Consider the following 26,237-nt stretch of genomic DNA (forward strand, 5'->3'; position numbering starts at 1 on the left):
AAGAGTTTTGTTCATAACGCATTAGTTATTTCAAGTACACGCTGTCCTTTCAATAAAGTGAGGATCACTGACATTCTCCGTAAATGAAGTATGTAAAAGCAGATTCATAGTTGTGTTTACGTTAGACTAACGCTGTTCCTGATATTATGAAAATGTTTATTTTTAATTGTGGGGTGGCTCCACTGATTTTCTCCAAAACAGGCTGATCCATACCCTGACTGGTTATATGCCCTTTGCCCATAATTGCTAGGAATAGAAATCTATAAAAATCGCTTTTCTTGTGTGCGTATACGTGTAGGCGCGTTTGTGTGTGTGTGTGTGTGTGTGTGTGTGTGTGTGTGTGTGTGTGTGTGTGTGTGTGTGTGTGTCCTGTCTACGGAACTTCACCGTCTTTAGGACCCAGCTGTCCTCCCCTTGGCTTTTTCCTTTGTAGTGTATTTTCTCTCACGAGCGAAAAATGTAAAGTGAGCTGTACGTGATATTGTAAGACGGAACCAGTTCTGTGCGTAACAAGTCCATGGTCAGTTATCAGATTATATTCAAGAGCTGCGCGAAGCACTTCTGAACACTTACCTTCAAGTGAGATTTAATGAAATGTCATGTTGATGGGAATTTATTAAAGCTCGTTCTCGTGCCACATGCGCGCTCCGTTGATTTTTTTTTCCAAAGCCACTACGAATACGTTCTGGTCGTGAACGGTTGGGAGTAACTTTTGCCGTTCCAATATATTTTGCTTTTGTGAAAACAGAAAGGACAGACGTCTGGTGTATCAGGTGGGTGTTTTTTTTTTACCCATGCGATTGTGGACAGTAGGTTGCATTGTTTAAACCCATGTTCGTGGCCATGTGTGCATTTGATAAGACCTACAGAAGGTCTTCGTCTCCACTCACGCTTGGCAGGATCGTAGCTGGGTGCACGTGAATAACGACCACTTGTTCAACTTGATTGTGAGCCAGAATGTTTAGAACTACTGCGGCACGTCGACACATGAATTATTATTCAGCGCGTGCATATTACGTGTCACTGAATGCTAAGAAAAGGTTTTTGTTATTGCATTGGGAATATTGTTGTAATATTTGTGTGCTTTGCTCCATTGCAGCGTGCGTACGAGGTAGCACACGTCGGTCGAGTGGATAGGCTATCAAATTTTACCTCGACTTATATTTTAATTTAAATAATTTACTATTCTTTCATTCGCCGACTTGAAACGCCCAGCTGTTTGGGTTTGCGTTTATTTAACAGATTTGCCTCATTTCTTATGTAGGTGAGGATCCGCGATGAGGGGAAGACTGCTTGCGTCTAATTTGTTGGTCGTCTGCGTCTCCTTAACATTATTTTGGCGCACGAGGTAAGAATTTAAATTACCCCAACCGTTTGTTTGTGTTTCACTTATTCATGTCACCAGGCTATTGTACTGTGTATAAATAGCAACCATGTAAGCTATTAGTAACGGTTATTGAATTTCTCATATTTACGAGATCGCGTGGCCTGACCTATCCAATCCTCGCTGTGCGTAACCGGCGCATTTGGCGCGCCAGAAATGAGTGTTTGCTAGAAATCACAGCTGATGAGAGCATGAAGAAGGGATTTCTTAACAAAGAAAATAAACTTAGTTCAAAATAAACTAATTTGTCAATGCTCATTAAACATTCTTAAACCTATTTCATTTGGGTGAAGGAAGCGTAGTTTCTGCGAGTTGGGGATTCATTTCACAGGAAGCGTTCTTTCGTTATGGAAGCTACTGAAGTGAGTGAGACGTGTTTTGCTGCGCGTGAGTAATGCAGGTAGGACGCGAATGTAGACCACGTTCCACGACGTGGCACGAGACGCGCGTCTTTGCCGCGAGCATTTGCGCGTGCCACGCTCTTAATTCTTGGACCTCTTTAGGAGCCATTTGGGTGAGAGGAGCGTTTTTGTTGCTGTTCGCTTTGCTTGCTTCATGTAAGTTCCACGTTAGTTAGAATCTTTACTTAGAATCTGTTGGCTACCGATAAACAGTAAAATAAATATCATTGGTAGTCCTTTGACACATTCCCAAATTGGCAGTTTGTGCACTGAATTCGTATTGTGTTTTTTTATATGCATTTATATGTGATCATAAATAAATAATCTTTATCAGTTGAACAGCGTTTCATTAAAACATTCCACGCTGAAATTCACTCTTTGTCTTATTACACACTTAATTAAATGTACTGGGAAAACGAAACATTCCTATATTAGCACACTGCTGGCATTTGACTCAGGGATCAGACGACCACAGATCAGACGCTTGCTTCTGATCAGGTTATGCAGTGGAGAAAAGAAAGACGAGGCTTCCTGTTGAGAGGGCAAGAGAGCCACGCAGACAGAAAAAAGTGTCCAGCCCTGAGAACGATGTCTCAGCTCCTCAGGGATCCCTAAAGAGACCTTTTTTTTTTTTTACTTTATACCAGCTGCCATCATTCCATTGTCCCTTATACAGGATTTTACGACTGTTGTTTGCTGTTCAGAACTGGACATTCAGCTGGAATTTACCACTTCATCACAGACTGACTGTTTGTAGACATGAGCAGCCAGTGACTCAAACCAAATGTCCAAATGTTTGCCTGAATGCTTATGAGAATTATGCTAATGATGTTCCTGATGCATGTACCACATGACTCCATTTTTCGGGGGGGGGGGGGGGGGGGGGGGGGGGGGGGGCACAATTACTGCATATATCCAGTCAGCAATTAAGCATAGACCACAGATTTTAGCGTAGTCGACTTCCTTTAATGATGGTTTGCTCCAAGCAGTGTTCACACATATGCTGATGTATTTACCATTGCAACATAGGTCAGTGAGTGCAGACAGCACGACAGATGCCTTCAAAAACAACATCACCCTCTTTACCCGCATCCTGGACCGACTCCTGGACGGCTACGACAACAGACTCAGGCCTGGACTGGGAGGTGAGATGTGACACTCGTAACCTACCCATATGTCTTCATATGTCTCCTGGACACAAGCAGAAGACAGGTCAGAGCACCTTGGGGAAAATGAGACACTCATTTTTACCTTTTTCATAGTTCATTCCAATATTTCAGGAAATGCATTGCTGTTTGTTTGCTTGCAGTGGCTTCCATCACTTTAAAATTTGGCTCTATTTTCATAGCCAGGAGACATTGAACTAAAACCATGTGCTAATGAAGCTGGAACTCATGAGCAACAGCTATTAATAATGACTACATCAGAATTCAGTTACTGTTACAGTTACAGTTACTATCACAGTTACTGTCACAGTAACTGTTACAGTCACAGTTACTTTCACTGTTACAGTCACTGTTACAGTTACAGTCACTGTCACACAGTTACAGTCACTGTCACAGTCACAGTTACAGTCACAGTTGAGAACAGAAAGAAACTCAACAAATAAATGTGACTTGAGAAGATGAAATCTGATAGTATATCCTATAACTACCCAATATGGTTATAATTATGACCAATCGTGATAGCTATAACAACAATGAGTATATCTAGTGAATGAATAAAATCCTGTAATAAAACAGTATTAAAAATTGGTAAAGAGATAGATGTAGTTGTTTGGGTTACATTTACAACCACATTTATGATATGTAATCCATGAAACCAGGAAACAAACTGTAACAGTAATGTATGCATTAGTTAAATGCATCTGTCAGCTTAATTGTTTATTTGTTTGGGGTGCTGACCAAGGCCATGTGGGTAAACCGGAGGCACACAGTCATTGTTTTGATCACAGTTATATAAACAACCCTGGTTGCTACTTTCTTGTTAATGATACATAATGCATTGAAATTACGATTGTTCGACAGCGTTGTTGTCGTGTAGAGGGATGTTTTTGAACACCGGCTTGTTGCAAACATCCAGGTCAGATAACAATAATTAAATTTCCAGTGTGAATGAATGCATGGCTAAACAATAAATGGTTGTTTTTATGGCCGTGGTTGCCGTTATCGCCGCAAGAGGCTCTTGCCCAGTCAGAAATCTGGCATGAGGTTCATGACCCTCGAGTTTCAGATCATGTGTCTACATACACACATGACAAAGGTGCGTTAGCGTCGCTTTAGATTTAGAACATGTGCACATTAATAATTCACACCATTTCACATGCTGCATTGGTGCACACCCATGTGATTAATCAGCCTGCCGTGTTGTGAGGGACCAAGCAAGCTCAGTCCTGGCCCACAGGCAAATGTGTTTCGGTGTATGCCAGACGAGGGTGCAGACAGTGGAAACTAATCTGAATCCAACTCTGTGAAACATATTGACCCAAGAATCTCTCCTGTGGAAGATAAAGTTAAGATACGTGGGTAGAAAAGCTCACCGCAATATCAGAAACTTTACCCAACACCTATTATTGACGGGATGGCAGAAATCAATATAAGTCACAGGTCAGAGCTTTGGACAGATTAAAAATGCTTAATGACTTTATCGCAGTGCTTAAGTGTTCAGTACCTTGAAATTCCAGGACAAATACAAAAACATGAAGAAGGAAGCGTGTCAGGATTTAGGAATGTGTGTCACTCTCCGTCTCCCCAGTCTCAAGAGAGGAATTTACTCCAGGCTGAAGGAGAGCAGGAAGGAGGATGGGTAGTGGAGTTTGCCAATACATAAACCCTGGAGGGACTCTGAGAATATCGCACAGAGAAACTGTGTCGGAAGACTACAAGACAAAGAAAGACAGCAGTGGCATAGATTCAGGCGCTGGTAAAATGCCATGTGGACTGTATCCACATTTACATCATACTAGAGGTGAAGTCGTGCTGTATAGTCAACAACACTAAAGGTCAGTCTCAATATTAATGGTATTTCTGTGCTTGTAGTCCTTACTGCAGTCTGGTCGTTCAGGAAATTTTTAAAAACACATAACAAAATAATGACTGAAAAGAGTCATATACCTGAGCCACTAAAGAGCTTTTTACTGAATTAACTGATTGATTTTGTAGTCACGATGAATAAAGTTAAAAAGCTCACTGGAATCAATAATTACCATCTGTTACACTGAAATCAATGCTGTGCTTCACAAGAAAAAAACACCTACATAGTGAAAGCATGAACCACATTTCAACTGTGGTTCAAAGCAAGTTTAGCACAGGTGAATATAAAACAAAAAGACATATGCTGAAAATGACAGGTCTTCCACGATGGCTGACCTCAGCATGAAGTGACATTACATGAGACCACGGGTCGGTTCTGTGTGGGAGATCAGTAATCAGTGCAGTCCAGACACCGGTAATACTCCTCACACCTCTCTGTCTCCACCTCCACCGGCTCACGGAGGGGCAGACGTGGTGACAGACGTGGTGACACCGTGCACATGAGAGCAGCATCGCCAGACTCAGGCTATCGGACTCTCCGAGGGGTGGGTTCCATTCTCTGTTCTGGGAGTTGGGTTCTCAGCTGTGTCCTGGCCCCCTGAGCAGCAGGCGAGCAGAGCAGGCACGTCCGCCCGCCGGCCGGGCGAGAACGGAGACTTCATGCCCTTCGTCCACCACGGTGGGGCAGGGGTTTGGCCAATGGTGCCAGGCGGTCGTGAGATCACGAATCCAGAATCGAGAACTTAATTCTCTCCCCTTCGACCTGAACTGCGCAAAGCAGTAGATTTTCTTTGACCTGTAGTAGGTTCTTAGACCAGGCAGCTGGTGGTAGTTACAGGAGCATGTATTTACTTCCCACTTTTGACCCTTTTTTCTTTAATTTCTTTAAACCCATCACTGGTACAGCAAGACAGTACAGTATGCTTACCTGGCGCCCAACAGTGTCGCATTTTGACTGGACACAGATAGCCTATTCTCATCTCACCCAAGGCTTTGCTTGACTCGTATCACCCTCGATGGTCAATGGGCCACTCTTCACTGTCTGAGGGTCCGTTTTATTGTCGCTAAATTGAGAATTGAACGACCTAATATCACATTCCGGAGCAGCATAATCAAGTTTCTGATTAGTATTTTGCCCCCAGGAACTTATTGATTGAGCTGAAGGTGAAATTGCAGCTTTGCCTACACACCAGTGTGCAGGGCTTGTAAGACAAGTGTCATGTGCCTGTTGTCGGTGGGGAGAGGTTTTGCACAGACAACGAATCTGCCGGGAAAACAGGTGCTCTAGTTTGCGGATGTACAATACTCTCAATACAATACTCCCAGTACAGTACTCTCTAGCACGATACTCTCAAGAGGAGAGCAATGATATTTAAATAGGCGACCGGGAAATAAATAAACAGTGTGAATAGGTGAGAGGTGAGGCACCCCCCCCCCCCATATCAGACTGTCAGAAAAGGTTGCTGAATATACATAGCACATCTGTGAGAGAGCAGTCTAGAGAGGTTCATAGGAGACACAAACTCGTAAGAATATGGTCCAGCAGGAGAGAGCTGCTTTCCAAAGAACATCCTATCTGCCCAACCCCAACCCCAACCCCAACCCCAACCCCAACCCCCACCCCAACCCCAACCCCCACCCCAACCCCACCCCAACCCCAACCCCAACCCCAACCCCAACCCCCACCCCAACCCCACCCCAACCCCACCCCAACCCCCACCCCAACCCCACCCCAACCCCCACCCCACCCCAACCCCAACCCCAACCCCACCCCAACCCCCACCCCACCCCAACCCCACCCCAACCCCCACCCCACCCCAACCCCAACCCCAACCCCAACCCCCACCCCAAGCTCCCACTCCACCCCTCTGCCATATACCATTCTTTACATAGAGCATATCCACTTTGCATTCGGCCACACACACACCACCACTAACAGTTGACTAGGTATGTCACGCCACTGTAGGTGATCTAGGTGTGATCATTCACTCCATCTTCATTTACCAGTACTGATGAGAAACATAAAACCTTTATTAAAATATACACTCATTATAGGGTTGCCTAGCATGACAAAGCTAAACATATAAAACCAAAAGGCAGGTTTATACTTTAGTGTTTGTGTGTGTGTGTGTGTGTGTGTGTGTGTGTGTGTGTGTGTGTGTGTGTGTGTGTGTGTGTGTGTGTGTGTGTGTGTGTGCATGTGTGTGCGTGTGTGATGTTGTAAGGAGAGATTGTGCCTGTGTATTCCTCTTGCGTACACCTCCACCATGGTTCCAATTGACATGTTTTTAAAGCACTTGAATTCTTAAAAGGGACATCAAGGCACTAGGGCTCTTGAAAGGAGTCTCCATCCCTCCCCGTGACATGAATAAACCAGCCTACATTACAAATCTATTAATAAACCACACCAGCATCTTGAGGCTCTTCATGCACTCTTCAATTTTGAAAAGTAAATTACTGCAAACCTCTACAGGGTCATTCCTTTGTATTACAGCTAATATATGCCCATCAAACATAATTATTGTTTTATTAATTATTTTAGATATATTTGAGGCGGTTTACACGACCCATTTCCAGTCATTTCCTTTGACATTCAGTAAAATTAATATGAACTGCCAATGTAATAAAATCACCTGCCTATAGAGGTTTTGTGTAGTTGATCATTCAGTGCACGTGCCTTATGAATCAGTCCTCCAGTGTTTGGAGTGTGAGGGAGCTCAGAGTGTGAGGGAGCTCAGAGTGTGAGGATGCTCAGAGTGTGAGGGAGCTCAGAGTGTGAGAATGCTCTGAGTTTGAGGATGCACAGTGTGAGGAAGCTCAGAGTGTGAGAATGCTCCGAGTGTGAGGAAGCTCAGAGTGTGAGGAAGCTCAGAGTGTGAGGATGCTCTTGAGTGTGAGAATGCTCCAAGTGTTAGGAAGCTCAGAGTGTGAGAATGCTCCGAGTGTGAGGGAGCTCAGAGTGTAAGGAAGCTCAGAGTGTGAGGAAGCTCAGAGTGTGAGGATGCTCAGAGTGTGAGGAAGCTCCAAGTGTTAGGAAGCTCAGAGTGTGAGAATGCTCAGAGTGTGAGAATGCTCAGAGTGTGAGGGAGCTCAGAGTGTGAGGAAGCTCAGAGTGTGAGGAAGCCCAGAGTGTGAGGACGCTCACTCGAACACAAGGCTGATCAGAATCCCATTGTCCTTCTTGACAGCATTTTGTTTGGCATATAAAAGCGGCAGTTTAAACGTGTGTTTACGATGGATTCAGAGTGCAGGAGACAGAGGAAAGGATGAAAAGCAAAGGTCACGTTGGGGTCAGCTGTGCGTCAGCAGGCACAGACAGAAGGACGCGGGCAGACAGACTAACAGAGGAAGAAACAACATCAGCTAGTTAATGACAGACCCAAAAAATCCTGTAGAGATGGAACGGTCTGTGTTCAATTGGAGGAACACAAAGCCAAACTAGAAAGCCAGCACCAAGCTGCACTTATGAGCACTCCATTCAGCGCGAACAAGAAAACATGGTGTTTGAAAACAGAAAATGAAATCCATTAGTTAACAAAGGCGCTTCCGTTACCCATTCAAGCAAGCAGAGCAAGAAATGTTACAGCCCTTTTAAAACTCAACATGGCTATTTCATAAAATATTCTATTAAAATTACATTCTTGACTGTTTCTAATCTTTCTTTCCCTGCTCCTCTACCCTCTACCAAAAACCCCCTTTTTCAGATCGGGTCACCACGGTGAAGACAGATATCTATGTCACCAGTTTCGGGCCTGTTTCAGACACAGATATGGTGAGTTCCAACAGACCCTCAAGGTCAGAAGATTTATTTACTTTTTTCTTTTCCGGAGGGCTTAGGGGTTGTTGAAGGCTCTTCTGCTGCTGCATTGAGTTTAGGGTTCAGAGTGGAATTGTACAATCCCTGAATTCACTACTGGGTTACGATGTGAACAATGGAATAAAACCAGCATTTTGTTTTATATCTATACTGTCTTCTGCATTGTATATGTGGATCCACGTTTAAGACAGAAGAGGTGTGATTTAGGAGTCATTCAGGATTGGACTAGGAATGCTGTTCATAACTCACATTCTACAAATTATACACACGGTGCCCTTCTAGGAAATTATGATTTGAAGATCAGCAATACCTCACTACTCACAATATTTAAACAAGTGCAGCATAGTGAAACAGTGCCCAGCAAGTCATCAGTTTGCATGCTTTCTGTTTTTTAACAGGCCTTAGCATACATGGAACAAACAGCTGCTGAAGAATATTGCAGCGCTGTATTAGCAGTATATTTGTTTTCATAAAAGCAATTTGGCTACCTGTCTCCACTGTGAAAGCCAGAATTTACTTAGGAAGCATACAGCTTACAAAAAAGCAAAAAAGAACAACCTTAAAACAACATTAAAATCTTTGGTCACTGACAGTTTCACTTCATCACCTGACTGTGGTCTCTAAAGCAGCTAAAACAACCTAAACAGTCAGTAGGCCTATGTGTTGGTTGTAGCACCTGTGCACCATCGAGCACTCTTCCCTCGTCTCCGCAGAAGTCATTGAAATTGAGACGACCTGTGGCCCAATTTATCTCGCCCAGGACGGGTGATCTTAAAAATGAATCATGAATGATGGCCTATATTTATAATCCAAACGTTTTGAAACACGCCGTTGATTAAATGCTCCTGTGTTAGATCACTCTTGTTCAGCAACAAAGCTGTATGGACTCTTCTGTAGATCCAAATTTTTAAGGTGAGCATTGGCTGAGAAAACATGAGCATTAGCTGAGAAAAGATGAGCACTGGCTGAGAAAAGGGGAGCGTTGGCTGAGAGAGCCGTGTCTGCTCCTATGCGTAGAGAAATTAATTGGAAATGAACAGTGGTCAGTGGTGGTACCTCATGGGTCAGATCTACCCTGGGGCAGGTGCTAGGGTTGAAATGAAAAGCAGTGGCACCTGACTGCGCCCGTGTCGCTCGGAATTACCCCCCCCCCCCCCCCCCATTGATAAACCACAGGAAGCCGCGCTATGACTCACAAATCCACCAGCGCAGCTGTCTCCATTATCAATTCAGATAGTGACGCAGTCGAAGGACACGTAACGTGGGTTTTAATCAGAGGAGTTGAAGTGTGAGTCGTATGCTGGAGTCATACGTGCTACGGACTCCGAGTACAAACACAGGCTGATTTTGTGCATTCTACATTTAGTAGAAACATCAGAGGAAAGAAGTAGAAAAGAAGCTGAGAAAACAGAAGCTTTCAGCTGTGATTTGTTATCTGAGGATCGCAGAATTGTATATGATTACGGAGGGCTGTGAATGCATGTGTATGTGTGTGTGTGTGTGTGTGTGTGTGTGTGTGTGTGTGTGTGTGTGTGCGTGCGTGCGTACGTGCATGCGTGATTCCATCCTCCTGTCTCTACTTGAGTTTCTCAGCCCAGTACCTGTGAGATTAAAACATTGCTCGTGTGGCTTCAAAGAGCGTAGAATCATAAAGTAGGAGGTTTCTTCTCACTTCCTTCTACGTCCCCGCTGTGTCCAAACCCTCCCTGCTCCATCCTCCTGAGGCTTCAGATGTCTCCCATTGTCTCACCTATACTCTCTCTGCCAGTCTCATCCAGTTCTCACTGCTCTGTGTGCCGAGCACTGCTCAGTCGTTCTCAGCTCTGGCGTCTCCGGGATTGGATTAACTCAGAAGAGAGGTCTGTGGACTCTTCTCATCTCAGTCTCTCCTTCAGAGAATTCAGAGATAAGACATACAATATGTATTCCTCTGAGTGACGTTAACTCAGCCACCCCATCCCCCATTCCTACCCCCATCTCTCCTATCTCCACCCCCTATCTCCACCCACCGTCTCCACCCGCCGTCTCCACCCCGACTCCGTCCACGCTCCCGCAGGAGAGACGCAGGCTCACGCACACACATCAAGGCTTCACGTTGACAGCTTTTCCATTTTCAAAGACAAATTGTTTCATCTTTTTGCCTCCACACGATCCCTGGAGCTCATCTTTCCTCTCCGTCTTCCCTCTTGTCGTTTTTTCTGTCTTTATTTCAGAGGTAGTGACAGTTGTCGCTGTCCCTAGCCCCCCCCCCCCCCCCCCCCCCATATTGAAATGTTCCCTGGCAGTGGATCCATTTTGGACAGCCAGTCTCCCCATCAGTTACTGGGAGTGCTTATTCTATGTTGTATTCTTTTTAGTAGGCCGATACTTTCCTCCAGTGGGTTGTCCATGTGAAACAAACACGATGCTACATCATCTTCAGAGACACTTTAAATTTTAGCTGGCAGCGTTAGACATCCACCAGTAGACATCCATTCTTCCAGGAAAAAGCCACTGATCATTTCTTGGAGTAATCCCATTATGCATTATGCATACTTGTGAAAGAATTATTGAATGGCCATCACTGAAGTGTCATTTGCTGTGTTAAATTATCCTGTACTTTAACCTGTAGTTTTCCAGTGGTTTGGATGATAGGTCTAAGACACTGGTGCTGTTGCTATGGTCCTGTAGCTCTTAGTCAAACATCTCTGTATTTGACAAGCGCTCTTTCCTTCTGTGTGTGTGTGTGTGTGTGTGTGTGTGTGTGTGTGTGTGTGTGTGTGTGTCCTTCCCTCTCATGCTCTGCCTCTGTCTTTTTTATTCTCTCTCTCTCTCTCTCTCTCTCTCTCACACACACTCACTCTCTCTCTCCTCTCTTCCCCCTCCCCTCTCTCTCTCTCTCTTTTTCTCTCTCTCTGCCCTGTGGTCATGAGTCCCCTCATTATTAGTCCTAAAGTGAACTATGTGCTCTGCAGGTAAACAGCTTTTTTCTCTTTTTTGAGGCTACAGATTAAATGTTCAGGTCCTTGTTAGTGTTCCACTGCCCTTCTTTTATCTATTTTAGCTGCTGCTAAGGTACCAAAATGAAAGATATCATAGAATCAAAGATATAGAATCACATATCTACATTTCTCAGATATTCTAGTGAATCTGTTACTTAGTACTAAGGCTTTACTGTTCTAAGCTTTTCAAATGTTTTAAAAAAGTTTTTTTTTACATAATGCTTAAAGCTTGTTTTACAAAAGATGCAAATGAATCGAATAAATGAATAAAAATCAGTGAATGTCATGGCAAGCCACAGGAGCAGCTTTCACGTGCTATGGCAGGTGACCCGTGCGAAGGCAGGTGACCCGTGCGAAGACTGGTGACCCGGGGACGCGGTGGTCATCCCGTCCTGGCTGCGCTGACAGCTCTCACCACTTTGCAGTCATTAGCCGCTCTCGCTCTTCTCCCTGCGGCCCGCCTGCCGTGAGAGGCGCCGCCCCAGAGTTCATTTAGCCGGCGTGGCGTGTGCAGGTGCATGGCGGCATGTGTGATTCAGACACGACTCCCCTAAGGACAGGCTTACCCACACAAGGTGCAGCCCGTGATGGATGAAGGGCAGAGCCGGCGATTGCCGGGGCCCGATAAAGCCGCTCCACGCTGGGCGTGGTAATAGCCTTCGAGCTGTTTTGGTACTTACCGACTGTTTCAGACCCCCCTGTTAATTAGGAGGGGTTAACTGGTCCTACACCTGCCAAATTCAAACACATCTGTTCTTTACCCACAAAAATGCAGTTTAGATTGTACAATAGAAAAAAATACTGGTCTGGTAGTTTGCACTACAAGAGCATAAAATATTAAATTTCTTAAAGGTAGATTTGGACACAGCCATTGGGGTCATGAGGCAGGGTCATCCTGGCCAGTTACGGTGCAGGTCAGTGGCTTTAAGATTAAGTGATGAAACTAATACTTCCAATATTTCCAGTTGATGTAGTCTTTGATGATGTTTGTTGTTTGTTTGCGTTCTTATTGCATTTTTTTGTTTTGTTTTGTACCCAAATAAAATGTTGACCACTTCTCTGTTATGTTTGGTAATGTTAAATATTTATTACAAATAAAGCCCCTGTCTGCCATGTCAGTGCGAAACAGGAAGCTAAAATTAGACTCCCGCACACGGATGCACTGAAGCGTCAACAACCGGAACGGACAAGATGGTGTCTAAGACACTGTAACACCTTAGCTAACACCGAAACCAAGCAGCACCGCACATAGTGATACACTCAGACACTGGGAACAGGGATCTCAGTGGTTGTCCTAGGCAACAGTCACCCGGGCTCCAGCCCGGCAGACTGAAGTTGTCGCCACCACTGCGTAGCACAATTCAAAACACACTCACCAGCAACATTATTAGAAACACACTTCAGCTTTCCTGATCACGCACAGCTGTTTTATAGGCGTATTTTCTAAGTCAAATCAAATCAAATCAAATCAAAGTTTATTTGTATAGCGCTTTTCACAACACATGTTGTCACAAAGCGCGTTACAGGATTTAAAAGGTTAACAATACTATGGGTCCAGTTAAGCACCATTAAGTGCTTAATTATGGACTGCGGTCTGTTTGCATGGGAGGTGTCCTCGTGATACATTGTTGATACACCTGTTCATCAATGGCGTCTGACCGTATGACCACCGATGACTGAATATTATTTTATTTGCCAGTCCTTTCCCAACACAACACTGGCATTGATACTGTGTAGAGCTGATACTAAGTTTATCAGGCATGCGAATGTCGCTAGAGTTTATGATTGCTTTGGCGTGACTGTTTTAGTCATAAATATCCCTGGGAAATACCCAACAGCAGTTCAACGATCAGACACTGATCACTGCTGAAGGTGATGGAGAACAAACGTATCGCGCACCATTTCCTGTTCCTTTATCTCCTGCATCTCTTCCATTATCTCTTCCATGATAGCCAACCTTCCTCTAAACCCTAACAGTCTATTCTTGTTGGATAACTACTTTAGATTGCGTTAGACTGAGTGAAAGCCAGTCTGACATCATTGGGGTTTTTTTCTTCAGTTCCAGGATCAGGTTTTCATCATATGTATTGAACAGTCTTCTCATGTGTCTCTGGCTTGTCCCATCAGTGTTCTGCTCCTGAAATAAAGGACTTCTTAGTCAGTAGCTGATGAGTTTCAGATTCAAACTTTAAACCCACACGAATGAGGTGTTTCTAACAAATTGCCGGATGTGTATTTGATGTTGGAGAAAGTGGTTAAAAACGTTTTCCGACAGCGAGGGGCTGGGCGTGTGTCGTGTCATCCACAAGCCCCTGTTGTGTTCCACTATTATAAAGTAAAAACTCTTTACAAGACAGGGAGATTGATAAGTGAAGACAACAGAACTCAGTTCAAAGGGACATTATGTCTTATGTCTTTGCCTGCAGCTTTACCTGAAGGCTGATGAACTCTCAGTACAGACCTTTAAGCAAAATGGGGTGGATACAATGGCACACAGTGGGTTATGTAGTTCCTGCTTCTCTTCTGTGCCAGTGCTTTGTCTCTTTGTCTAAAACATGTTGACCCCACTGACCTCTAGCAGATAAAAGGGAAATGCACCAAAACAGGCAAAAATGACAAGCTGTTGACCTTGGATGAACCTGAACAGAACCTTTGGCAATCACCACCCTATACCCCCACCCCGGTTCTCTAAACAGGAATACACAATAGACGTGTTCTTCAGGCAGAGCTGGAAGGACGAAAGGTTGAAGTTCGAGGGGCCGATGAACATTCTGCGCCTCAATAACCTGATGGCCAGCAAAATCTGGACGCCGGACACGTTCTTCCACAACGGGAAGAAGTCAGTGGCACACAACATGACAATGCCCAACAAACTCCTGCGTATCCAGGACGATGGCACCCTGCTTTATACGATGAGGTAATCATGTCTTCCATCATAGTGCTTTACACCAAGAGGCTACCACAAGTCTGACATCAGAGCTAATTATGTTGCTTTGTATTGTGAGGTAGCGCTGCTCTAACTCACCTGGTGTGCTCATGAGGTCATGGGATCGATTTCCAGGGATTTTGCCCAGATACTGTTGCACTGATAAATATGTACGTGACTCTGACTAAGGGTGTCTGGCAAACGCCGAATGGCCTCATGTGCTACTTATTACTCTTACATATTACATCACAGCACCATGAATTGTACTCAGCATTCAGTTTCAGTATGAGCTTTGAAGATGCACTGTGTGCATTAACAGCCATCTACTCTTTTCCTCGTTTAACGACTGTCACGGTAATCAAGTAAACTGGCCTTAAATGATCAGTTATTAGATAATTAATGAAGGCATCATCGCTGTCTCCATGGGGCTCACTCTCCTCGTTAGGACGTGTCTCACACCTCATAATGCCACGCTAGCATGTCCTTCATGTGTGCTGCATTAGCATCAGTGAAATTGCAGTTTTCAACATTTTCCTTACGTTTCCAACTGCGATGTATTTCAGGGAGCAGTGTTCAAAAGCGTAGCTCCACAAATAGAATTTCTTATACAATAGAACTGCCGCCTATAATTGCTCCAACTCGTCCAGAGTGCAGTAAATTGCATCTTTCTGTGAGTGACTGCAGTGTGACTGACAGCTTCAAGCACACGGTTGTTCACAAAGCACAAGCTTCATGACGTGAGCGCTAAACAGCCACATGAATCCTCTGACGACAGAGACCCAATACTCCATCCTGTGTGTCCTGGACCAGTGTAGGCTGGAGTGGGCCTTTCGCTCCCCCCACCACTGTTGCAATTTTGTTTTCTTTTTTTTTTTTGGGGGGGGGTCAGGAGATTGTTTGCTTTTTTGCTTTCATTCTAGAATACTCTTGTACCCCCTGACTCTCACCTAGTGCTGCTTGCTGTGAAATCAATGAGAAAGTGATTTTGTGGTGAAGTGCAGGTGAGAGAGGAGGGAGAGAGAGAGAGAGAGAGAGAGAGAGACAAACAGAAGGAGAAGCATAGGGGGTATTGCCCCCCTCAAGAGAACACTCTTTCAAGTGTTAATGTTCTGGGGCATTTGTGTGTGTGTGTGTGTGTGTGTGTGTGTGTGTGTGTGTGTGTGTGTGTGTGTGTGTGTGTGTGTGTGTTACAGGTTGACAGTACATGCAGAGTGTCCAATGCATCTTGAGGATTTTCCCATGGATTTCCACTCCTGCCCTCTCAAGTTTGGCAGCTGTGAGTACCATGGCAACAGTTCTTCATCAGCATGTTTGTGCTTCTCTGATTTGCTGCCCGGAGCTAAGCTGAGTGCTTTAGAACAGAACAGCTTTAGAACAGCACTGGAACAGCAGTAGAACAGCATTAGAACAGCACTGGAACAGCAGTAGAACAGCAGTAGAACAGCAGTAGAACAGCTTTAGAACAGCACTGGAACAGCAGTAGAACAGCAGTAGAACAGCATTAGAACAGCACTGGAACAGCAGTAGAACAACACTAGAACAGCAGTAGAACAGCATTAGAACAGCACTGCAACAGCAGTAGAACAGCATTAGAACAGCAGTAGAACAGCATTAGAACAGCATTAGAACACCACTTGTACAGCAGTAGAACAACACAGGAACAGCAGTAGAACAACACTGGAACAGCAGTAGAACAGCAGTAGAACAACACTGGAACAGCATTAGAACAACACAGGAACAGCATTAGAACAGCAGTAGAACAACACTGGAACAGCAGTAGAACAACACTGGAACAGCAGTAGAACAACACTGGAACAGCATTAGAACAGCAGTAGAACAGCAGTAGAACAGCACAGGAACAGCATAAGAACAGCAGTAGAACAACACAGGAACAGCAGTAGAACAACACTGGAACAGCATTAGAACAACACAGGAACAGCATAAGAACAGCAGTAGAACAACACAGGAACAGCAGTAGAACAACACTGGAACAGCATTAGAACAACACTGGAACAGCATTAGAACAGCAGTAGAACAGCATTAGAACAGCACAGGAACAGCATTAGAACAGCAGTAGAACAGCATTAGAACAGCACAGGAACAGCATTAGAACAGCAGTAGCCACTAGTCACTAGATTTTCACAGCGTTTGACACAAATAGGTCATTGTGGGACTCTGATCATGAAGTCCTCTTAATGTCCACCCCATAGACGCATATACGACGACAGAGGTGACGTACACCTGGACGAAGAACGCCTCAAACTCGGTAGTGGTGGAAGGCGAGAGCTCCCGGTTAAACCAGTACGACTTGCTGGGACAGACTGTGGGCAATGATACCATCAAATCCAGCACTGGTCAGTTATGGTTTCTCCTAAACAACTTATGCATGTTACAGAAAGAGCATTTTTATTTTAGTTTAAATTTCCTTTGAACTTTTGTTTTTAATATTTGTATGATCTAAGAAAAATACAGCAAGGGCATGGTTTGAGCCATGTTTTTTAGATAAATTTTGTCTTGTAATTTTTTTACAAAAAAATGCATCTCTGGACATGACTCAATAGTCAGAACACATATTTATTCCTCGTAGCCACCATGGCCCACTCAAGATGTTCACACTATAAGCTACACAGACCTTTCACAGCCCTGTTAGTGGTTCCATGAAGTGAACGCAGTCAGGATCAGGTGAAGCAGAGACCCTGGACAAGACTATCCACCCGCCTTTACACACAAACGTGGCTGGCACACCACAAGGACAGAGGAGCAACACTTCCTGCTTATGTCTCTCTCTCTCTCTCTCTCTCTCTCTCTCTCTCTCTCTCTCTCTCTCTCTCTCTCTATATATATATATATATATATATATATATATATATATATATATATATATATATATATATATATACATATATATATACATATATCTCTATCTCTCTCTCTTTCTCTTTCTCTCTCTCTATCGCTCTCTATCTCTCTCCTTCTCTTGCCACATCTACATTCTCTCACCTTCTTTCTTTGTTAACCTTCTCTTTTTTTTTGTCTGTTTTTTGAATGGTAAGTGGTGTGTAGAGCGAACAGCCGTACATGCAGCAGGAAGGAAAACACCTACACCTCCACCCCGCTCAGCCTCCGAAGAGAGCGTGTGGGTGGAGGCAGCGGGAGCCCTCCGGCACGCCACGCTCCACAAACGCACGTTTCCAACAAAAAGAACCCAGGCGTCTCCTTCACAAGCAGCAGAGACAGTGCTGTCACACGTCCGTGGTGACGTGGTTCTCCCGTGGTACCGTGGCTCTCCCGTGGTGACGTGGTTCTCCCGTGGTACCGTGGCTCTCCCGTGGTACCGTGGCTCTCTCGTGGTAGTCCACACTCCTCTCCCAGGGAGAATGTATGTAATGGATGCAAATTATTCCGGGCCGTAGGAAGTTCCACTGGCATTTAAGTACACATTGAAAAACCATATACCAACCTTCTAAATGATTTACAGACAGAGACTTCGCATGCTGATGACTTAAGCGTCTAGCTGTGGCCAATCGATCCTCTTGCTGATTGAACTGTTCCCATTGGCAACCCTCCCAGGCTTCTGAGATGCCCGGTCAATACGGAGATCTTCTTGTAAAATGCATCGCATTCCCGCCTCCCACATCCCATCATTCCTGTGACCTATGACCTTTATTATTATCAGGTTGTCACGGTGAGAGGCTCGAAACGGTGCTGACAGCAGTAGAGGCCTGAATTAAGTTTGCAAGGGGGGGCACTGCAGATACACTCGTTTGCACTGGGATTTCCCAGAATTCCCTGGTCGCGGAACGTCAAGCATCTTCAAGGAATCAGGCCCTCTTCGACATTGTAACACTATTTGTAAGCCCTGCACAGTTGGCGGAGAAGGTCGCACTGCTGCCCACCAGGACACGCACACGTTACCTCACGTGCACAAGCACACACCTGCGTGTCTGCAGACGCTTTCATGCACACCCACGGCACAAGCTCGCCGCCTCCTCTCCGGGGAGGTCTCTCCAGCTCCTGATTGCGTGATGTTAATCATTCATTATGACATGCTCAGTGTGGAGCTCACCACATGGGAAATCTGGGTCATCTCTTTAAGTATACACTCCATCTGAAGGGCGGCTCAAAGGGCTGTTGGCTACATGAGCACCTAAAGAAGGAGCCTCTACATTTAAGGACCTTGGAGAATGAAGAGATTGACTGAAGCGTGCATGACACACAAACACGGGGATCAGTACTGTTTACTTTCTCGAGCCTAGCTAGAAAGACGGCTTAATTTAACATAAAGTATTCAGTACTCAGAAGTATAATACATACCAGTGTATGGGCAGCACAAACGGTTCAAGGCTGTGGATCTCTATGAAGCATCGGGGCTGTGTGAACTAATTGGGTTTTGTAGTGAGTCGTGGTTTGAGATGATGCTTCATCCAGAACTACCTCCATGTGTGTAAATGCTGCAGTGTTAGAAGATGATCGCTGGGTCCATGGAGACTCCATGTTCAATAAGTTCTGTCTTGTTTCTGGCTCTGTTCTTCTGCTCCTCTCCTTGTTTGCTCCTTGGTTTTTGTGCCCAGGTTTTAGGGCCCGCAGAAATGTTCATTTTTTTCAGATGATCAGGGTGAAACGTCCCTGAATCATCCTTCCATTAAAGAAGCAAATCCGCACAGTGCCGCCTTGCACAACGCGAAGCCATTTGCATTTCAAACAGTGATCGCCATGGTGACGGTACCACAATTTAGGGGGGGGGGGGGGGGGGGGGGGGGTGCGCATACGTGTTAGATTTGTTGTTGATGTTTGGAGCACCAGAGATTGAAAGAGAGGGTGAAATTAGGAGCATGAGAAGGAGAGAGAGTGCCTGTGTGTGTGTGTGTGTGTGTGTGTGTGTGTGTGTGTGTGTGTGTGTGTGTGTGTGTGTGTGTGTGTGTGTGTGTGTGTGTGTGAGTGGTTGTGCTTGTGTGTGTGTGTGTGTGTGTGTGTGTGTGTGTGTGTGTGTGTGTGTGTGTGGGTGTGTGTGTGTGAGTGGTTGTGCTTGTGTGTGTGTGTGAGTGGTTGTGCTTGTGTGTGTGTGTGTGTGTGTGTGTGTGTGTGTGTGTGTGTGTGTGTGTGTGGGTGTGTGTGTGTGAGTGGTTGTGCTTGTGTGTGTGTGTGAGTGGTTGTGCTTGTGTGTGTGTGTGTGTGGGTGTGTGTGTGTGAGTGGTTGTGCTTGTGTGTGTGTGAGTGGTTGTGCTTGTGTGTGTGTGTGTGTGTGTGTGTGTTTGAGTGTGTGTGTGTGTGTGTGTGTGTGTGTGTGTGTGTGTGTGTGTGTGTGTGTGTGTGTGTGGTTGTGCTTGTGTGTGTGTGTGTGTGTGTGTGTGTGTGTGTGTGTGTGTGTGTGTGTGAGTGGTTGTGCTTGTGTGTGTGTGTGTGTGTGTGTGTGTGTGTGAGTGGTTGTGCTTGTGTGTGTGTGTGTGTGTGTGTGTGTGTGTGTGTGTGTGTGTGAGTGGTTGTGCTTGTGTGTGTGTGTGAGTGGTTGTGCTTGTGCTTGTGTGTGTGTGTGTGTGTGTGTGTGTGTGTGTGTGTGTGTGTGTGTACACGAGTCAACAGCTGTAGATCTTGCCTGCCAGCAAGCTTGGACGTGCCCTTGTTCACAACCCGCTCTGCTGTCCTGTCCGTTACACTTACTGCTGTTGTCCACGTGCATAATTACCATGTTCACGCTACAGTGACTTAAGCTGCCACACACACACACACGTGTGCATGCACACACGTGTGATTTTCCTCTCCCTCTGTACCTCCCTTTCTTACTTTCTGCCTTTTGCTGCCTTCTGCCTCCTTTACCCTTTTTTGCAACACACACACACACACACACATAAACACACACACACACACACACATAAACACACACACACACACACACACACACACACACACACACACACCACTTGATCCTCCTTTATATTCACCATGCACACAGGCACCAGGAGAGACCTGGCACATCCAATTAAGAATCGAGAATCCTGGAGCTCATTTGTGCTAAACTGCTCCACGCAAAACGCCACGCATGCGTCTGGACCTGCATAGAGACGAGAAGGTACTGTGTCTTAGAGGATTAGAGTGGAGCAAAATCCCTCTGCACGTTCACCCAGAAGAAAACGGAAGGAGTTTCCCTCTCAGTGACAGCATCAAGGCACCCTCCACTGAACCCTAAGAATCCAGATACATTTCTCTCTTCAGTTGCCATGGGCAACACACATCTTGCTCTCTCTCTCTCTCTCTCTCCCTCTCTCTCTCTATCTCTCTCTCCCCTTCCTTCTGTCTGGTGGACAGTCTTCTGGAGGGATCCTCTGTTTTAGGGCAGGTGGTGTGTGCCATGTCGTTGCAGCTCAGAAGGCTACTGAGACGTGTAAATTACGCAGCGCTAATGCGTTAAAACCACTTCCTGCTGTTTGCCACAACATTTTCCGGACTGCAACCCACCGTCTCCTCCTCAGATCTCCTCGCATACCTCGTAATGGTATCAAGTAATCTTCAATCAATACACAGTAAGAACGCAGAAGAGCATTTGAGTGGACCCAGAAAGCTTTTCTCCCCTTGGCCTGTATGAAATGCAGTGTTATGCGGTAGATTCATGACGTCCAAATACCGCCATCGATGGTCTTAATGTTTATAACGTGTGTGTAACTCACTGTGTGTCTGCTTCCCCCCCGCGCAGGAGAGTACACGGTAATGACGGCCCACTTCCATTTGAAGCGGAAGATTGGGTACTTTGTGATTCAGACGTACCTCCCGTGCATCATGACCGTCATCCTCTCCCAGGTGTCTTTTTGGCTCAACCGGGAGTCTGTGCCTGCCAGGACTGTTTTTGGTGAGTCCCACAACCTTCATTTTAAACACACTTCCTCCCAATTTAGTCGTTATGCCAATTCCCACCAATTAGCTAGCTAGCCTTCCCCTGTCATGAGACACCTACCAGCCCTGGAGGCTGCAGTGAGCATGTGCTTCCTCCCAGACACGACAAGCCGAGCACTGCACCTGTCTCAAGCCGCCGCCCACACCACGACACAGGACAGCCAAACGCACTCACATGGTCAGAAACCATGAGCGCACAGGCATCCCTGATTGGCTAGTGTCACCGTGATCTCACCGTGTCACTTGGACTCACAGAGGGATGTTCCATCACTGGGGTTTGAACCAACAAACTCTCAATGAGCAAACACTTTTCAGATGCGTCAAAATACTTTCCTGATTGTTGAGAAAGGAGAGAAGTTTACCACACAAGTTGAACATATGTTTAAGCACTCCCCCATATGAGTGGATTAATGAGATGAAAGGGCACGCATCAGTGGGGTCAAAGTCCTGCAAACAGAAACTACAACCAGCGTGGAAAGATTACCCATACTGCCCTGCGTGATTCATCCTGTTGGTATCCTAGACCGTTCCAGTCCCTGCCAAACTGTGATCTCCTATAGCTCACTTAACGTGCTGTTACACTCACACTACACAAAATGTTGCATAACACACACGCTAACATTTCCATACATGGGCACTCGGGCAGTATGGAAATGTGTAGTCTACCCTCAGTCTATATCACTAAGTCACCATTGGAAGGTGGCGGGTATCACAGATAAACCAGTCACACCGGGCTTATGATTTACGATGCTGTTTATGGCTGAAGGTTATATAGTGTTGCTGTGCAGTGATCCCTGTTCATGACGAAAATCCAAAGCACTTCATCTTCTATGGCATATTAGGAAGAAATGTGTGTGAACTGGCTTGGCTAAGCAAAAACTATGAGACCTTGATTCTGAAATCTTTAGGTTGTAAACATAAAGAATATATCCAGGTATTCTTAGATGAAAAGTGAAAAATGTAAAAATTATCAGCGAAGGTGTTCTTTAACTTGTTGGGTAAAGAAAAGAATCCCCTGTCTTTTGTTGAGTTTTTCTAAGTGAATTTCTCCAGGTTGAGGTGTTTAGTGTGGAAAAATTAGACAGCTTACTGAGAATTTTGGAAGGGATTATGAGGTTCTATCCTGTTACTGTGGCAATTCTGTCAGCTTTCTGCTGCTAAGCAGATAATGTTCAGGACGGGAGCCCCCTCCGTTTCTCTCTGTCTTTCAGTCTCTTTCTCTCTTCCTCTGCCTGTGTCTCTCGCCCCTTTTTAACTCAGCCCTCTTTTTCTCTCTGTACCTTTTCGTCTTTCTTCTGCTTAAACTCTTTCTCCCTGGAGCCATTCTGGCAGTTGTCCAGCTGTCTGTGTCTCTTTTTCTTTCTCTCTTATCTGCTGTCTCTGTACTTCAGAGACAGACTTTTCTCCAGATGTTATTGTCCGCGCTGATCGTGAGCTAATACTTGGCACAGCCAGACTAGGTGAACACCAGCCAGCTTCAGGGGAGCTGCTCCAACTTTGAGCTTAATGTAACTCATCCATAAACCTGTAGCTGTTTCCTCTTCCTGTCCCTTGGCAAAAAGTAGACTCAGTCTTTTCAGAATTCAGCTTGCAGCTTCAATGATATCATCACAAAGCAGGCATAACGACTCCACAATGTCATGGGCGAAGATAGATTGAACAGGAAGGAAGCCAAGGCAAGATTTCAGCTGAAGGGATTTAATGATTCTTCTAAAGATGAAGAACATGAATGTGTAATCCTGAAGAAAGCCAACACAAAGGACTTATATTGGGACAACACAAGAATACGACACCACACAGGTGAATGTGATACAGAGGCACCTGTGTGAGTCGTGGCAGAAAACCAAAACACACAACATGTTCAACAGACAGAAGCCTAGCGTATTCAAAATGCCACGTGGACGTTGGCGTAGCCAGATGGAATATCAGAGTCACAATGTTTGTAAGCCTCTGGTTGTTAAACTCATTTAACGATGTTTCGCTAATTTGACTGCTTAACTGTGGTTTGGATGTGTTATAAAAGTTTTGAAACTCAGAACACATTGGGTGTGAGTCAGTTACGGGAGCAGGCAGAGAACTTCAGCTGCCTTTGATGATTAAACACAAGGACAAATCGCTGTTCGCTCTGACTAATGCATGTTGTCTGGTGCAGTTTTGTTTGTGACTTCACCTACCTGCGGTTTATTGGGCCACATACCCTGCATGCTTGTAGAGAGTCATGGAAAAAGCAGCAGATTTGCCAAACGCACACTATTATGACATCGTCTTCCCATCCAGTTGACAACCTCATTTATGCCCATCTTGGCAAAGCAGAAGACTCTAACCATGTGATCAAAGACAGATCTTCACTCTGTAGCATATCTGACTTTTAGTGTTTTTCTGACTTATGTCAGCTGCGTGGGAGTTAGGAATCCCTTCATTCTAAATTATTTATAATTGCATTATAAATTATACTACATTATAAATCATCAGTGTACCCTATGTCTTCTAGACTGTAATCCAGGATAGTAACCCACATCTACAGTATAATGGCATGTATAATAAAGAAGCTCTTTAATTTTATCCAAGTTGGGGCAACAGGGCAGTTGGGTCTCAAGCCGACTTTGGATACAAATCTAAACATAACCTTGAATGAATTAACATGTGAAAAAATGCTGATCCAAACGTCTGTGCCATCAGCTGCTGGGACTGGTTGTTTATCCACACGTTCATTGTTCTGACGTACAAGAAAGTTCTTGATCTGGACATCTCAGCCCTGCCACAAAACTATCATTTAGAACCTTGGCATTTGGTGTTAACCCTGGTCACGATCACCTACACATTTGGAGATCAGTGATTTAACCTGATAAATGTGGAAGACAGACGCATCATGAAAAATATGACGTTTGATTTTACTGCCGATGTTCTACGAGCGTTTGACATCAATGTTTGTGCACAGAGCTCGTGTTCATCTTGCGTCCTGCACTTTGTAATCATCTCTTCTGGGGAACAGCATTGCATCAAGTACCGCTAAGCTTTGTTGTGTTTTGAATTCTTTCTTCTTAATTTAAACTCTGCTGATAATGTCTCTTCATATCTCGTGGGTTCATACCGCTGCTAGTTTTAGCAGTTATCTGCAGGTCAGTCACTGTACCTAACACATTTAATTGCATGATATTGTTTTTCCCTCCAACACAAAGTATTTCTGTAATTTAAATCTGAGGCCCCTTGTCATCCACAATAACGGAATGGGGTTCCAGAACTGCAAAGAATAGAAATGGAATCTCCAGAGCAACAGTCACCCTCCCCCCCCCCCCCCCCCCCCCCTCCCCCCGACTCATTAGCAGACGGTGCAGACATCGGTTATCTGTCATTTTTCTCCAGTCTCAGGGGTGTACACCTCCGTTACAGCTAAACTATGTCACATCCCCTCTGGCTCGAGTCTAATGCGTCTTGAACAATAGCGCCGCATTCTGCATTTATCATCAATATGAATGAGGCGATTTGGAGCGTTTCGACAAACAGATCACGCGATTTCTGTGCAGTCACTTTGTATTAGCACTGCTCTCACCCCCATTCTCTCCTCCCTGACCATGCATTCTAATGCCATGTCGTCTTTACATATTTGTCATTCTAAACCTGGAGCAGGTGTCTTTTTTGGGATTTGGGGTATATTTTTGACACCTGTGATTGGTGAACTGAATGCTGGGAAAACCCTCAGGTGGAGATTCATTAAGATGAATGTTTAGTCTCAGCACCGTTAGAAGATATGGTGGCTGTCATTTAATTATTATACTCTACTAAACCAATAACTAGGCCAAGAGGATTCAAAGTATGCTTGCCTAATTTTCAAGCCATGATCTAAAAATAAATATTGGTGCTGAATGCTGTTTTGAGGGTTTAAGAGAGAAATGGGGAAAATTAGGGATAATTAGAGGTTAAGTGAAGACTTAAGTCACTGTGATGCTGTGTTTGGAGATGCTTTTTATTTCCCAGAATGCCGCTGTTGTTTTTCAAACAGCGAATTCATTAATGCGTCGCCTCTTCGTTCACACGTTACAATCATGTTTTGGTCGTGTTCTTAGTAATGGGGATTTTGTTCTTCCTCTGTCTCCCTGCGTTTCTCTGACCTCCTCAGGTGTGACCACTGTGCTGACCATGACGACCCTGAGCATCAGTGCCCGTAACTCCCTCCCCAAAGTGGCCTATGCCACAGCCATGGATTGGTTCATCGCGGTGTGCTATGCCTTCGTGTTTTCTGCCCTCATCGAATTCGCTACGGTCAACTATTTCACCAAGCGCGGCTGGGCCTGGGACGGCAAGAGTGTGGTCAATGACAAGGTAATGAACTCACGTAATTACCCTGCAGCCTTTCTAATGCATGTTATGGATAATATAATGATCTGACTCATTAACATTACGGGCAGTTCACTGCATTTAAGAGTGATGTGGAGAGAGGTCACCGTGATGTCTAGAGAGGTCATCGGGTAATGCCAATGCCAATGGAGGTAGTTGGATGAAAGCACTGAATATTCTTTTATAAGGTTTTTCCAAGAACCATGGTCATTGTCAGCTGTCCGGGTCAATACACAGGCAAGACAAGGAAATCCTAAATGGATGGAATAAACACAAATCAAAACAAACACAAAATTAAAAACCATAAAACTCTAGAACATGGAACCAAACAATATAGTCAACCAGAATATAGAAAAAAAACAGGTGCGGTAAAACTCATAAATGTGATGCTGAAAGGAAATCAGAATGCCAAAACGAGAGCAGAATTATACCCAGCGTACGACAATACGGTAGCATGCAAACTGGACCGGAGTCAG

The 26,237-nt window shown here is 44.9% G+C and overlaps 1 protein-coding gene across 3 annotated transcripts in view; it reads left to right on the top strand.

The window, feature by feature from the left end:
• Positions 1 to 442: 442 nt before the first annotated feature.
• gabra2b (gamma-aminobutyric acid type A receptor subunit alpha2b) overlaps positions 443 to 26,237 on the top strand; it is a 31,527-nt gene continuing 5,732 nt past the window's right edge. Inside the window, exons 1-9 of one of the 3 annotated variants that reach the window (XM_077021815.1) lie at positions 443 to 773; positions 1,265 to 1,348; positions 2,815 to 2,930; positions 8,522 to 8,589; positions 14,312 to 14,532; positions 15,735 to 15,817; positions 16,752 to 16,895; positions 21,230 to 21,382; positions 25,544 to 25,746. In XM_077021815.1, the coding sequence (XP_076877930.1) occupies positions 1,278 to 1,348; positions 2,815 to 2,930; positions 8,522 to 8,589; positions 14,312 to 14,532; positions 15,735 to 15,817; positions 16,752 to 16,895; positions 21,230 to 21,382; positions 25,544 to 25,746 (1,059 nt within the window). In that variant the 5' untranslated portion in view covers positions 443 to 773; positions 1,265 to 1,277. Of the gene's footprint in view, positions 774 to 855; positions 1,041 to 1,264; positions 1,349 to 1,794; positions 1,942 to 2,814; positions 2,931 to 8,521; positions 8,590 to 14,311; positions 14,533 to 15,734; positions 15,818 to 16,751; positions 16,896 to 21,229; positions 21,383 to 25,543; positions 25,747 to 26,237 lie in introns of those variants that run through there. The other 2 variants (XM_077021816.1, XM_077021817.1) reach the window with 2 other exon arrangements.

The sequence above is a fragment of the Brachyhypopomus gauderio genome, chromosome 11 (genome assembly GCF_052324685.1).
Source record: "Brachyhypopomus gauderio isolate BG-103 chromosome 11, BGAUD_0.2, whole genome shotgun sequence".
NCBI lineage: Eukaryota > Metazoa > Chordata > Actinopteri > Gymnotiformes > Hypopomidae > Brachyhypopomus > Brachyhypopomus gauderio.